This window comes from Desmodus rotundus, chromosome 4 (genome assembly GCF_022682495.2).
Source record: "Desmodus rotundus isolate HL8 chromosome 4, HLdesRot8A.1, whole genome shotgun sequence".
In the NCBI taxonomy this organism is placed as follows: domain Eukaryota; kingdom Metazoa; phylum Chordata; class Mammalia; order Chiroptera; family Phyllostomidae; genus Desmodus; species Desmodus rotundus.
The window spans coordinates 13453475-13470069 of NC_071390.1; the positions used below are offsets into that span (position 1 = coordinate 13453475).

At 39.8% G+C, this 16595-nt stretch overlaps 1 protein-coding gene across 6 annotated transcripts in view; it reads right to left on the reverse strand.

Moving 5' to 3' along the window:
• Window positions 1–16595, reverse strand: part of VTI1A (vesicle transport through interaction with t-SNAREs 1A) — a 341946-nt gene that overhangs the window by 312912 nt on the left and 12439 nt on the right. For all 6 annotated transcript variants that reach the window (XM_024555623.3, XM_045191379.2, XM_024555622.3 and 3 more), the window contains exon 3: window positions 15042–15152. In XM_024555623.3, coding sequence (XP_024411391.1) covers window positions 15042–15152 — 111 coding nt within the window. The remainder of the gene's footprint in view (window positions 1–15041; window positions 15153–16595) is intronic.

A 16595-nucleotide genomic window follows, 5' to 3' on the forward strand; every position in this document is an offset into this window, starting at 1 on the left:
CCATACACCAAGATTCTCTAATCAATTCAACATGTTTTTAAAACTCCTGAGAAAATAATTATTTTACTGTAAGCAACAGAATAGATTTTGAAATGGCAACTAAGACACAGGATAGTACTTTTTTATAATCTGAGTCTTTTTTGAATGCAGTTCAAAAATAGTTTAAAAGTTACTTCATAATTAAAAATTCTAAAATACCATTCGCTATGATGATCATAAGATTTAAATTAATATCATAAGCTATGAGTTAACTTAGGAATTTCCCAACCTGGCCAGAAAAGGAACTTCAATTTTCTCCTCCACAAGAGAAATCCTCTGTAATTTCACTAGCAAGTTGTAAGTTACTTTCCCCACACCGATGCACAGCTATCATCATTTGGAACCAAGTGGATTTTCTCTTTCTTTCTGCTCCAGACTCACTCGGCTTACTGCCAAGGGAAAATACAGACACAGGGAAAGCAAAGAGCAATTCTGTTAAGATCAATGAAGATGTCGGCCATAACAGAATCCTATTTATCCGTCACATCCCTACTACTTCTTCTCTGACTAGAGATTACCAGCAATTTCTTGACAATTCTTGTACAAAAATTAAGTTACAATCAATCTTGCAAGATGTAACAGGGGGAAAAAAAGAAATAAAAAACATGTATATGGAGTTTTTTCTACTAAATCAAGAAACAACATGTATATAACTTGTATAACCGTATTTCCATTCTTACAGGAGACTGAATGTACCTGTTTCCGAAGCAGTTAAAAGTGCATATTGATCAACAAAAAATTCATAGGAAGATGTTCTGTTGGCATTGGCTTTGTGTAAGAGGTCAAAAGCACAGTCTGTTTAGGGGTTTAAAACAAAAGGCTGGGAGTTTGGTTCTGTTCTAAGCTCAAGTGAAAATTGAAAATATTCATTCTGCCACCCAGGGAGAAAAATCACTCATGCTGTGGCTTCTCTGTTTTCCCCAACCAAAGGTTGTGACAGTACCTAACTTTCAGCCAAAAGGAAATTAATTATCAAAGTAATTTGATACAAAAGAAATGTGGGTAACTGTCACTGTAAGATACTGGATTTTGTCAACTTAAAACAATGTGTTTAAAATAATAGCACTGACAATTTGTGAGAAAAAAATGAAAATAATTAAATGGCACTGCAACCCATATGAAAGGAAGAGCTTCACTGTTTTCAATGCTTTCTTAAATATGAAACCACCCCATTGCCCGGCTCAGGTAATCTTTCCATCACTTCGAACCCCACCCGAGGTAAAGGCCGACTTCCTCAACTTAACCCACAAGGCTTTGCCTCGCTCTCAACCTCATCAAGTTCTGATGCCTGAGACACACCCCACACCAATTACATCAGTGTCTGGGAGTGAGGGTACGGCACCAACAGGTTTTAAAGACACTCTGCGCCCTGATGATTCCAACAGATAGCAAAGTTTGCGAACTAAGGCTCTAGCCCCATGTTTAACACCTGAAGCAGTATTAACACCCCAGGCCTCCCCTGCCTCCCGTCCTCTACACTACCCTCCCCCAACCTCCTTTGTCTATATTGTTCTTTCCACCCAGGTAGACCTTGCTTCTCTCAAATTCCACCTCCTCCTACTCAGTGTGGGTATATTATCTCCTCGTGGGTAGTTTCCTTCCCAACCCCCACTTCATTCACGTCCAAACACCTGGCTTGGATGCCCCTCCCAGAAAGTCTGCCCTTTCACATGCTAACCCATCAGAAAATGCATGATGTCACTTACAATTACTAGGACTATGAGTTCCTTAAAAATATGACTTATTCATCATTTGATCTCTTGCACAATGCTTGATGCATATTAGGTACTAAATATATGTAAGGTCTTTATAGTAATCTATACCAAAACAAAAAAATGTTGAAGATCACTAAAATTAAAACCTACCTTAATGAAGTGACTAGAAACACCACCAGCTTAAAAGTTTTCCTCAGCTTCCTCATGTGTTCTCTAGTTAGAAATTAGTTTTAGTATTATTTGTTTTACTAGTGAGAATTTGATTTAAATTATTTTGGCTTCCTCCATGCTTATTTCTAGCTGTGTATTACATTCCCTTATATATTTGGGCATATTCTAAACCCAATTCTCAGCATATGACAATATTTGGAACTTCTTACTTATAAAGCTATTTGGTTGCTGTCTTCAGGTATGCAAGAGTCAATTCTTTGTTGGTATTAATGACAATATTTAACAGGTACTGTAGAATCTCCCCCCTTCCCTTGTCAGCACTGGTATATTAGGCCAATGATGTAACAATATATAGAGAGTGACTTCTAATAGTTTCTGGGAAAAGTCGGTTATTAGAAATTAGGGAAGGAATGGGAAGGCAATCCAAGGTAAATAATTCAACAGGTATTTTGAGTGTGAGATGAAAAACACAGCACAAATACAACTCTAATTAGTAATATGATTTATACAATAAAATGATACAAATTAATATATAGTATCATAATTCTTCTCCCTTTAATTCTGACTCTACTACCACAAGGTCAAGGAGAAAACTTGCTTGCAAAGAGTAATTTCTAAGATGTCTTTGACAAAACAAATGTGCTAGAATATAAAAGCAATCCAACTTAGAAGGTCACATCTGAGAATAAGATGGGTGATTTCACATTTCAATACTTTGTGTAAGTGCCTGAAGTGAGTCTGTCTACTCAATCACCGAGAATTTAACTTCAACGTCTTTAGCTACTTTAACCTCTGAGCTCTTCAATTCTAGGGTTACTACTGATGCCCAGTAAAGTCACTACAATCAGCACAGTTCTCAAAGTACTTGCACATTTATTTAATCTGATGTGACTCTGATATTTCCCCATTAGGGGGGCAGAATTGGTATGATAATCCAAATTTGCAGACACAGAAACTGAAGCACGGTGTGAATATGCCACGTTTCAGGTCTCAGGTCCCCTGTGCTGGCCTTTCCTCACCATCCCACACTCCTCTCTTGGCAAGCTGGCCCATGACCCAACTTTGCTTGCACACAACATTAGAAAAATACAGGATGGGCCATTTGTAACGAATGCCTAACAATCTATATGTGATATTTCTAAAGTGTAAATACAGCCGTCACACAGGGGCCTGGACCAGACAGCATCTGAAATGAATAACACTAAACCACATTCTTTAAAAAAAAAAAAAAGTAGAAAAATTTAAACTTCATTAAAACTAAAAAGAATATAAATCTGCAAGGCTCTAACCATGGAGAGGTTTCCTCCTTTCTGAGCTTTACTTTAAAAGTCACGTATGTCCATAAATAAGAACAACCCTAGTATTCAGTTGAAGTTTATTTGTAGATTAGGTTTATATAAAAAACATCAAAAAAAGAAAACAATGAAGCAAAAAATGCCGGTCACTGAACATGCGGAGATGTAATCTCCCATCGTGAAAGTCAAAGGGTAAAAAAATCAGCCGCCACCAAAGGGCACCCTTGTGTCGAAGTACAAATTACACGTTAAAGACACATGTCGTTCCTACAGTTTCTGCGTTTGCATTTCACACCCCAGTCAGTGCCACGCTTGTGAGTGCCTGGATCACAAAATCCGGCACAGGCTCTGCACGGGAAGCATGCAGGCACAGGCCGACTTCCTCACAGCGAATAACAGAAATCTCCCTTGTCACAGTGGATTTCAAAGTTTAAGGCAGCGGTCACTTGTTTTAAACAATGGTTAAAGGAACCAAATGGAAAATGAGAAGATTCGTACATTTCCTGAGAACTGCCTGTGATGGAGCTTGAGCTCCAGCAGCTTTTAGGAATTCGCAAAGTCTGCGGAGCCTCGAGAACTAACCCCCGCACTGTTCCTCGGTTTTTCCCAACGCGAGCACGATGAAGAATTTCAGAGGCATCTCTGGCAAAGGCTTTTAATCCATGATATCTGATGAACTTCTTAAAAGCCAAAGAGCAATTTCACTCCACCTTTACTTGTTTTTACTCTTAAATATGATTTTTTTTTCCATTTGGGGGAACTAAAGGACACAAAATTAAACAAAACAACCTAAGCCAAAAGAATGACACTATCTGTACGCACAGTCCATTTCCTGAAAGGCTTCTGAGGATCTGGAATCAAGAGAAAAGTCTCTGGCGAAATCTTTCTAGCCCTATTTTAACTTCTTGTACAGGAAAGCTCGAAATAGCTGACACGGCAAACCTCTTCAACTGCTGTAACACAGTTTAAAACCCTTCACTCTGGAGATCAGATCTGGCTCAGTCTTTATCACAAGAAGCTGAATACTCCTAAAAGCTACAGGCTAAGTCAGGAGTGCCTAATCTGATTTAAATTTTGTCCTGAACCTCACAAACGTAGGACTAGATAAAAGACAATAGGAACGGCATAAAAAGCAGCTGAGGATTCACGCGGAAAAAAAAAGAAATGAGAAATAAGAGTCAGAAGCACGATGTCATTGCCAGCTCCAACTTACTTCAGTGCAGCAACGCCCAAAATTGACACACTTTATTCGAGTATTTTTATAACCTGAGGGTCTAAGTATGAAATCTTTAGTTCTATCACTGGCATTAAATAATGCAATTGTGAGTTTCAAGATCCCTAGAACACAAGCTTTAGGAAGGCAATGAACTTGTGGGCATCGGGTCTGTGTGGAGTATGGAGCTGAGGCCTCAGGCCTCCGGCTGCCCCGCAACATCACTCCGCTGGCATCACTGTCTCTGCTGTAATGTTTGGCATTTACCAGGAGAAAGACGGGCAAGTAGTAGTTTGATAAAAGGCACTTCATTTAAAAATCAATTCGCTACTTTTTTCCCCCCAAGGAATAATATACCTACCATACGTGAAAACTGAGCACGACTCAAGACAAAACCAGGGGGAAGGCGCGAGGCAGTACTTTTCCAGGAAACGAAGCCGGGCTCCACAGCACTAGCTTTGACCACGTGTCTACAGGACATCAGACTACTTTCGACCACGGGGCAGTTCAGAAGCAACCATTGAAAAGTCTACTGTTTATGCGCAAACAATTTAACATTAACACAGCGCTGGCTTTTGGACTGTGGCAATTAGCTTCTTCATGTTCCAAACACCAAATAGCAGTTTCCCATTAATTTTTAAACCAATGTGGCTTTAACTTAAAATAAACTCTACATCAAAAGAATGGAAAATAAACAGCCAGGAACACAATTTGACGAATTGGATTTATTTAGTTTATTTACCTAAACAGGGACCATTGGATCTCTTTAATAGGCTGACAGTTGCATTGGGCTGGTTAATAAAACATTCAACAGTGTCTTCAGCCAATATAGAAATGCAAATCCCATCAGAAATATTTTATTCATGAGGCAGTAATTTCAGTTACTACTAGTTCCTTTAAAAAAAAAAAAAATGGCACTCTGCAAATAAACAGTGCCACCTAGTGACTAGTAATGAGGCCAAAGTTGTCACAGGTTTATAAGTAACCTTTCAAAATCTTGCCTGTTTTTATTTTTCCTCTTTATTTCTTAGGTAAGATTAAAGTAAATAGGCAAAGCAACAGAAAATCCAGTAATAATTTATTAAGTCATTTAAGAAGGACTACAAGTAGAGGTAACTACATTAAAATCAGTAAGCTTTACGTGTGCATGTGTGTGTATAGTTTTAAAGCAATTTAGCACTGTCTCCAGAAAATAAACACTTCATCTGCTTAGAACACTCAAACCACTAGAAAGACCAGAAAGTTGTAAGAAAAATTTGGTCCTTCTGCCATAAATTGGCACTATAACTTTAATTCTGATGATTAAAAAAATTAATAAGTAGGTAGAAAAAACATTCTAATAAAATTACAAAATCCAATCAGACAAAAATTTTTTTAAAAAAGATTACACACACAGATATATCTATCCCAGTACAGACTCCAACTTTGCCAATGACTACGGTAGATTTGGAAGTTAGTTTTTCAGGCCATAAATCTACGGGAGCTAAAGGCCAGAGGCAAAACCTCAAAGTCATCATCATAGAAACAGTCACAATGGAAGTAAGTGTCAGAGCTCAAAGTAAAGAAAATCTATGCAGGCCAACCTCAAATTCAGTACATAAAACCAATGACAAAATATTTAACACATACTACTGCTCCACTCGAGTATACATGGTGGGAAGAAGGGTCAAGGATGTGGACCTTTAAAGAACCTCGAGTTAGGAGACCGGGGTGACACGCAAGCACAGGTCAGCCCCCAGAGGGCGTCACTATAGCTGAGAAGACTTTGGTCTCTTCCCTGTACACTGTGTCCGTTTCCTGTGTTGGGCTTTGAAATGATTGGAAGCTACTTTGCGAGTATAAGATGTACCAAGGTCAAAGCCTAGAATGAAAAGCTTAAACAGAGAAGGCCCAATGCATGATGATTTTCCAACAATTTCACCTAGTGGGGCCTTGGGAACCAGAGTCTTAAGAAAATATCTGAAAACAAAGAAAATCAGGTACATGCACATAAATATAGTATTACTTTCTCCCTTAAAGGTCACAGTCATAGCCACATAACTAAAATATATTTCAATTTCTGATCAAGAAATGCTGAAAATGTAAATTGAGTTCAGTTTGAGACCAGATACTCAAAGCTGTGCATATCTGCCGCTGACCTTTACCAACACTAACCTAACTCCCATGGAAGACCATCTTAGAAAAAGTCTCTGATGTATCACTGCCGGAGTTGGAAAATCCCCACAATGGCAACTGACAACAGTATCCTTCTCATGTAATTGTGGATTTCTGAAATCCCATTCTAACACAGGGGAGATAAGGAGAAATAAAAACAAAACCATCTGATGAGTCACAACACTGTAATTCCAAGGAATATTTTAATAAGAGCTATAATATTGTTGGTACCCTTTGATTCAGTAATCTGACTTCTGAGAAATGATGCATTTCTTTTTTTTTTTTTTGATGAAAATAATCCTGTTCTAATATGTTCATTGCAGTACAATAAATTGTGGAGGGAGTAAATGGAAATCTATTAGGATTCAACAAAAGATGAACTAATAATATAACTGATTGAAATATTACGTAACCATGAAATGTCTAAGAATGTATAGAAATGAGAAATACCAATGCTAGAATCTGTGTTTTTAAAAAAGGTAGAACATGTAGATAGAGTAACATCATTACTATGTACAATAAAACAAACTATGCAAGGGAGAGGGGAAGGGGAGATTTCAGGAGACAAATGTTAAAATGTGGGCCTTTTGGGGTAATAGAGCTAAGGTGATTTTTTTCTTCTTTCTACTCAAGAATATTGCATAATAAGCAGGCATTATTTTTACAGAATTTCACACAACAAATATATTTTTTTAATAGAAAACATATTTGTTAAGTGCACATAGTACAGGAAAATTTCTCTTCTGGGATGGTTCTGTCCAGTCTGGCTTTCTTATTTCTTTCCAGAATGCACTTACGCTTCTGGAATAAAGATGAGCTAATGCTATCATTATACCATATTATCACTGACACTACCCCAATCTCTAACACATGCTTTCATGGTTTTTTACGCTTCCACAGAATAGAAGCAAAACATGTCAGGAATCACAACAGAAAAGATAAAATATAAACAGAAGCATCAAGTTCTGGACTTTTCAACAAAAGTAAAAATTTCAAAGGGTTCATCTTTCTTGTTTGCAATCCTTTAGTCTATCTTAGACTTAAAAAAAAAGGAGACTACGGGCTGGCTTCATTCATAAACTCAGATACTCAAGTTGTCCATTCACCTGTTAAAAGCAAGTGCAGGTAGTAGCAGTAAAAGCTTCAAGCTGTTCCACAATATCCTTTGAACCCTGACCTAAGGGACCAGCTCCAACAGTCTGCAGGTGGTTGGGTTTCTAGGTCCATTCAGCCTCACTGCTGAGATGGTCAATTGAAGTGTCATTCTCTGATGTAGACAGCTCTGCACTTGGAGCTAGTCTAACAATCACATCACATAGCCAACAAGCAGGGAAAGGACAGCATCCGTGTACCACTGACCTCGGATAGAAGTGACTTGAGACTGGGGCTAAAAAGCTCTAGTTCTAACATTCGTTATTATACAATTCTCCACCCCAAATCCTGGATGTGTGTGTATATGTCTTAAAGGAAGTTAAGCTTTGCTCCAAGAAAAAAATATGCAACTACACAAATCAACCACAAGATGGCACTAGCATCATGGGACAAGATCAGAGATGTAAATAGGAGGCATTCAACATCCCCCACGTCCTCAAAACTTTAGGAACAGTAGTATCCTGGTGCATTACTTACTTGTTTCTTTCTATCCCTACTTACTGAGACTTGGCCAAATACTTTATACAGTGTTGGTGTGTTTTGTCTGTTTGTTTGTAGAAGTTCGGGGATTTTTTTACTTTTATTTTCTTAAGAAATAATCATCTTAAACTTTAAAAGTCCTTAACTAGATTCAGTTGATTTGCTTTTCTGGAATACCCTGACCTGACCATGCCCCAGATCATCTCACAAAAATATTGACGGGAGAAATTGCAAAGACAACTTCAGTATATGAATTCTAATTTTTTTAAAGATGTTTTCAAATACATAAAGAGGCTACTAAATTGACTTTTTCAGAGCTGTGAAGCTGGGGATGGGGGCGTTGCAAAGGACTGTGGAGAGAATGTTAGAACGTGTGTTCAGGTTATTTGATTCTGGTCCCAGCTGTAAACCGCAGCGTGACTTGGTCCTCCTGGCCCTCCATTTCCTCATCTAAAAAGTAAGGTGATTGAATTTTAACTTTTATGGACCTAATATTCCTAACTTACTCTGAGACTACAAGAAGCCAAAAACTACAAATATTAGTTTATATGAGACCAAAAGTCAAAAAGAGTGGAATTAGGCAAATGAACGGAATCATTGAAAGTAGCATGAACATGAAGGGGATGCTGCCTTCCCCCACCTTCCCACAGTCATAAATACAAATTATAACCCCATTTCAAAATCTTTTAAGTAGGTATTTATTCAGTTACAAACTAAATTCTATAATAGGTCATTGTAAACAGTAGACTATATCTATAAAAGCTATATATATGACTTTTTCATTCTCAGATGTACACAATTACTCTCCAGGGATTAATAAACAGTAAAACGACACTGAACCTTCATGCCACTCACGACAGAGAAACTGGCCAGGACTAACCCTCCCTCTCTAAACAACGATAAAAATGGACAAAGCGGATGAAGCCATTGTTTTCACAAACTGGACAACAGATTGCAGCCCCTTGGGGAAGGGAAGCACTTGAAATGAACCCTTCCATTGCCACAACTCTTAGCCATGTGAGTGCTGTCCATTTACAGTGCAGGGGCGGCGCCGGATGAGCACGGAGCTCGGGAGGCAGGCACTGTGGCTGGAGACTGCTGAGATGGCTGAGATTCAGTAGGTAAGGGAGCCACACGGAGAAGGGGCTTCAGAAATCCACGAAGGAGCGTCTGTAAGTCTTTGGCTGAAAATGAACTTGCATACGCAGAGAGCGAGATCCCATGAAGTCTTGCAGAGGACGGGTATTGGAGAGCTATGGATAAAATGGAGATTCTGGAGGTCACCCAAAGCGGGGAGACAGAACTCAGACCAGTCAGAGGGTAGAGCACTCACTGAACGCTGCAGCCGTCAAATGGAACCCAAGAAGGCCACACGTCAAAGCAGACCTGCTCCAGACACGCCCTAACAAAGCTTACCAACGAGCCTGAAAGGTTCAGTGTGGCGGGCCAGTACATCATCTGCTTGCCCAGATAAAGCTCCGCATTCCCTAAAACGTGCAATGTCAACACAGGTGCTACCCCGCCCACGAGGGCAAAAACTGGCTCTTGGGAGGATGGAGAATCTTAGGACAAAAATGTACAGGCGTACAGAATGTCTGCGGTATTAAAATGTCATGGGGGTGGAACGAGGGAAAATTATTTTTAAAAAGTCTAAAAAGGTTCCTTAGAGGTGCAATGTAATACAGGAAAAAAGACTGAGATGCACTGCCCTCAGGGGAAACAACAAAACCTAGGCCTTTAACAACGCGCAACCCACGGTATCAAGCACACGATAGTACATTGCTGGACATGTGCAGAAGCAATGGAACAGGAGAGAGAGCCTAGAGGCTGACCTAGATTTTACTCAGCGGGCAAAGGGGACGACTGCACAGAATTTTGTGGGACACAGGAACATATTTGGATCGTGTGTTAGAGAGAGAATTCTGAGGTGGTGCGGAGGGTGGTTGAAGTAGCGGAACAATGAAAGGAGAAGAGGCTACTACAAACATCCAGATGGAGAAACAGGAAGGCTTCCAGCAGCAGAGATGAAAGCAGGAGACAGTTCCGGGACAGACTGTCAATTCGCAGTGACCAACTGGATGTACCAGGTGGTGGAGAGGGAAAAATCAAAACGATTAACTTGGGAGTGATGGGTACTTGTCAAATTTAAGTGTTTGTGTTTTACGAACTCTGGAAGAAGTATCCAGTAAATAGTAAGAAATGTGAATCTAGAGCTATAGAGAAGTCTGGGTTAAAAATGCAGGTTAGAATAGAGGTGGTCCCTGAATCTACAGCAGTGAGTAACAACTCATGGAATAAGATAGTGGAGTAAGTGAGAAACAGCCTAAAGAACCCAGGTATGAGAGGGAAGACAGAGGAGAAGGGGGCCAGGAAAAAAAGCAAAGGAATACATGCAAAGGAGAGATGAAGAACCAAGTCTGCTATTCTTTTCTTGAGATTCAATATTTCAAGGTACGGTATATCACCATAGGAAAGTTATCAAATATCTTTTAAAAGACATTCTTCATTCATTCAAAAAACTTCAAAAATCAGCTCTGACTCGTGTGGCTCAGTTGGTTGGAAATCATCTCTCAAAGCAAAAGGTTGCCAGTTCAATTCCTGGTCAGGGCACATGCCTGGGTTGCGGGTTCAATTCCTGGTCAGGGTGTGTGCCAGAGGCACTCAGTCAACGTTTCTCTCTCACATCAACGTTTCTCTCCTTCTCTTTCTCTTTTTCCTCCCTCTCCCTCTAAAAATAAACAAAATCTTTTAAATAATAATTTAAAAATTCAATATAAAAAGAAAATAGGAATACGAGAGAATCATGTACATTTTTCTACACTCTATTCAAACACCTCATGTGATACAGCATGGTAGAGTGGAGAAAGCCGTAAACCAGGACTCAGAGGACCAGTCACTTTTCAAAGCCTGCCAATAGCTTTTCACCAACAGAGAGGAAACGCCAAGGTCTTTACCGCGCCTGCCACGCTCTTGTAGGTCTTTCTTCTGTCTCCCTCTGTAATCCCGGGCACCTCTCTTCCTCTCTCGTGCAAGTCACAGAGCACATCCTCGCCAAACAGCCACACCCATGCTGCTAGTCACTGTCTTATTTTTATTTACTCACTTAATTTTTTTATTGATAGTTGTAAATTTATTGCCATTTTAATGTTCATTGTTTTGATCTTCTTTTTGTTATATAATTCCCTTTAGTATTTCACATAATGGCTTGGTGATGATGAACTCCTTTAGTTTTATCTTGTCTGGGAAGCACTTTATCTGCCCTTCCATTCTAAATGGTAGCTTTGCTGGATAGAGTCATCTAGGTTGTAGGTCCTTGGTTTTCATCACTTTGAATACTTCTTGCCAGTCCCTTCTAGCTTGAAAAATTTCTTTTGAGAAATCAGCTGATAGTCATATGGAAACTCCTTTGTAGGTACCTGCATTTCTCTTGCTGCTTTTAAGATTCTCTCTTTCTCTTTAACCTTTGGCATTTTAATTATGACGTGTCTTGGTATGGTCCTATTTGTGTCCATCTTGTTTGGGACTCTCTGTGCTTCCTGGACTTGTAGGTCTACTTCCTTCCCTGAATTAGGGAAGTCATCTTTCTTTTTTTTTCAAGTAAGATTTCAATTTTTTCTTCTTCTTCTCCTTCTGGTACCCCTATGATTTGGATCTTGGTATGTTTAAAGATGTCCCAGAGATTCCTAAGCCTCTCCTAATTTTTTTTTTGAATTCTTTTTTCTTCCTGCTGTTCTGATTGAATGCTTTTTCCTTCCTTGTATTCCAAATCATTGAACTGATTCTCAGCTTCACCCTCTTCACTGTTGGTTTCCCGTAGATTTTTCATTTCACTTAATACAACGTTCATTTCTGCCTAGGTCTTTTTTATGGTATTGAAGTACCCAATGAGTTCCTGGAGCATCCTGATAAACAGTGTTTTGAACTCTGCATTTGATAGGTTGCTTATCTCCATTTTGTTTAGTTCTTTTTCTGGAGTTTTGTTCTGTTTTTTCATTTGGGCCATATTTCTTTTTCTCCTGATTTTGGCAGCCTCCCTGTGTTGCTTCTGTGTATTAGGTAGAGCTGCTTTGACTCCCTGTCTTAGTGCATCTATTAAATTGTATGGGGTGGAGCCTTAGGAAATCGCCAGGTTAGGGCAACCCGTGACACCATTCTGTTGCTCTGCGTGGGGGAAGGCTCACAGAGCGGACAATGCTGCTGCTTGGCCTTTGGAGTATTGTGTGGGAGGAAGCTGTCTCCCCAGTCACACTTCACTTTCTCCCCATATGCCCCTGGTGCCCTTCCAGCTGTTTCCTTGGTGCTGAATCCCAAAGGGGTGGGTCTGCATGAGTCCTAAGTCTGCTGTGGGCCCTTTGAGAGGATGTAGTTTCTTCCGCCACCCCAATCCCCACTGGTGTTTACAGCCAGACGTTATTTGGACTTATCTTCTTGGGGCTGGGACCCTGGGCTGGGTGGTCAGGTCTGGGGCTGGGACCCCTCACTCCTGAGGTATCCCTCCCATTTTTCATCCACCACATGTGGGTGTGGGACCAGCCATTCCCATCTCCGCACCTCTCTCGCCACTCCTTGTCTCCACACCTCTCCATGTCTTGGCCCCTCGTACCTGTCTGGAATGAATGTGGCTTCTTTAAATCCTTAGTTGTCAGACTTCCACACAGCTCAATCTTCTCACAGTCCTGGGTGATATTTGTTTTGTAGTGTAGCTGTATTTTTTTCTATAGTTGCACACAGAGGCACGGCATGTTTACCTATGCCTCCATCTTGACCAAAATAATCGCTTTATTTTTATTTATAGCATCTATAACTACCTGAAATTATGCTGTGCGCATGTGTTGTGTGTGTTATTTCTTGTCATTGTCACTAGAATTTAAATTCCACGAGAGCAAGAACTTTATCCATCTCAAAGGCTTCTTTCCAGCATCTAAAGCTGTACCTGATAGACCACAGGGTTCAGGAAAGACTGGTTGAATGAAATCCATAATCAGTCGGAACCTCTCCGTCCTACCGTGTGTAAAAAGGGGAGAGAAATCCACACCTACTGTCTACTCTTCATCCACCAAAGTGGAATATTTTAAAGCACTTCATAATGATGTTTCCTGATGCAGAAGAAAGCCGTGGTAGCACATATACGAGCAAACGCATGAATTATTAGTGATGGCCTGGAGCACAAATGCCTTGTTCACACTTGCTGGCTCTATTTTTATTTTTAATAGAAAATATACCTGAGAAACCCTTATCCAACCATGCGACATCTAAATACCTGAAAGGATCTACCCAGGATCATACTCTTCAGGAGACCAAAAAAAAAGAAAAAAGGAAAAAACACAAAAAAACCTCCTGAAGATTGGGTTAGTGAACTTGTAAGCCACAGAAGCAGTTTAATTCCTGAAAAAACAATTTAATTGGAAAAGAACAAAACTAAATTCAGTGTTCGGGACTGATTTGTGTCTCCCCCAGTTCATATGTTGAAGTGCTGACCCTGAGTACTTCCCAACGTAAACGCATTTGGACACGGGGTCTTTAAAGACTCAGTTGAGTTAAAGTGAAGTCATTAGGGTGGGCCTTAACTCAGCAGATGACTGGCTTCCTCATAAGAGGAAGAAGTTAAAACACAGTCAAACAGAGGAATTAAAGACCATGTGAAGACACCGTGGGAAGACGGCCATCTGCAAGCCACGGACAGGGGCCACATGAGGAACAAACCTTGCCAGCACCTTGACCTCAGACTTCCAGCCTCCGAACTGTGAGAAAATGAATCCTGATTTTTAAGCCACACAGTCTGTGGTACTTTGTTATAACAGCCCTAGAAAACTAATACACTTAATTGCTTTAGAAACCAAGAGAAAAATTACTGGAAAAGTGTTTCATAACAATGAGATAAGCAAACTAAAATAATCCTTACAAATATTTTATTTCACTTTCATCATTTGTATTGAGATATTAACTTTAAATTAGAGTTGTTTAAGTTTAAATGTGAGTTGTTAAATTCTCAAATAAATCCAATTTCCTCACCGGATCTCATATTCTTGCTGAGAGAACCTACCTCTCATAAAGCAGTTACAGAAGAGTTATCTAGTGCACAGCAATGAAGCTAGGGGTTCCACTTCTTTTCATATCTAGGTCCGTCATGAATTCTAATTATTTCAATGAATAGAGACACAATTTAAAAGGCAACTGCATCACAGGCACTGGCATAGCCTACCTCAACTTCTCAGGAACATATCCTTTGAAATATAAAATAAACACGCAAACATGTGAATTACCCTATTTCCAGACACTGAGTGGAATTGCTACCATGTCTGGCACCACTGGCCCTGCAGTGGAAAGATACATTGTAGTCTAGAAGGTGTGGCCTCTGAAATACCTGAGGCAGAAACAGAGGCAGAAAGGCCTTTGTAAATTCTTGACTTTCTTCATGAATTTGGAGGCCAAGGTCAGAAACACAGTTGCTTTTCATGCCAACACATGAGTCTTGTTACTCACAGATAAAGCTCAGGTCTTTCCTTATCTGGATCGTGTTTTACAATTTTGAATTCTGGTAAATTACACGTAACATAAAATTCACCATCTTAACCATTGTTAAGTGCAGAGTTCAATAGTGTTAAATGCATTTACATTGTTGAGCATCCAATCTCTAGAACGTTTCGTTCCGGAAAACTGAAACTCGATACCCACTGAACAGTAACTGCCCAGTTTCCCCCTCCCTGCACATCTTGGCAGCCACTGAGCGCTGAGTGAGGCATGCGGAGGAAATGACAAAAATGTAAGTAAGAATTCAGTCTAAAGATCAGAAAAAATGACAAAGGATGGAATTTGACTCACAAAATCTGTCTCAAGTTTTCCCATTTCTTGCTTGTAGCTTCTCATTCTGTTGCTGTACATTCCTCGACTTTGGGGCGGTATCTCTCGGACTTCCAAATCCATCTGTTCGAGCTGAAAGGGCGAGAGAAAAACGTGATTTAAACCATATGCTTATTCTCTGTTTTACCAGATGTTGAGAGCTGAAAGGATTTAATTTCAGTTCGTCATTCTACAGCCGGGGAACCAGGTCCAGGGAGCTAACTGTGATCAAATAACACTGGGGCTACTTCTGTCCTTAATTTTTGTTTAGGTGAACAAATAGTGACTGCGTGCTTACCAAGTAACCCACAGACTACCAACGCACTTACTTTGTTAAGAATTTCCATTAAAACATATGCATTAACCCATACGTCCTTAGTAATAATGATTTTGATATGCTGGAAGTATCCCATCATTCAGTCCAACCTCCTGGTCTTCTGACCCAAACCCACAGAACTATGGGAAGATGAACTAAATTATTATTTCTGACATTAAGCATAAAGTGTCTGCCCAGTCTTAGTCATTTGGTAAACATTATTCTGGAAAGTCTTTTCTGATTAGGAAAACCACATACAGACCAACATGTGATCTCAACCTCCAGCTTGACTCCTTGTACTTTGTAACCATGCTATCTGAAGTTAAACGGATACAGTAACATGCTAAGTTACACAAAGCTCACTGAAATCACAGTGGGGCACTTTTTAACCACCTGTCATTATGTAACACTTTGAATACAACACCTGAGCATTTAATGGGAAGCTACACAGAAACTAGGATGGTCAGAACACAGGCTTTTAAGTCAGATATCTGTGTTCACACTGTGGACTCCACTACTTGTCAGTCATGCAACCTTGGACAAGTTTCGTAACTTCTCTGGGCCTTACTTTTCTCATTTCTAAAAATAGCATGTCTTTCTTTTTAAAAGATTTTATTTATTTATTTTTAGAGAGGGGAAGGGAGGGAGGAAGAGAGGGAGAGAAACACCAGTGTGTGGTTGCCTCTCGTGCACCCCCCACTGGGGACCTGGCCTGCAACCCAGACATGTGCCCAGACTGGGAAAAGAACAGGCGACCCTTTGGTTCGCACTCAATCCATCGAGCCACACCAACCAAGGCTAAAAATAGCATGTCTTTTGTAGGGCAGCTGTGATGATTAAATGGGGTAATTCCTATAATGTGCTTAAAATAATGTGTCTTACTTGATCATCACTGGATTAATGTTAACTACAGTAGTGATGATTACTGATGAAGGAAAAAACACACAACAAGTGTGGTACAAAGATTCAGAGGTAACTTATTTATCTTTGGTATTAAAAATAGAAACAACAAATTGGCTCAGACTATGTCTGACAAAAGCATTTTAATATATATTTCCATGAACACCGAAAGCTTGTCACTAATAAAACTCGTACCCAGTTTTAGAGATTGAAAACTATAGTATTGTAGAGCATAGGTGAGCCCGTAAAACCGTGTTTTAACGAACAGGTCTCAATGTTAATAAAGAAAAAAAGGTAATTTTAATTAGTCATCATTTAAG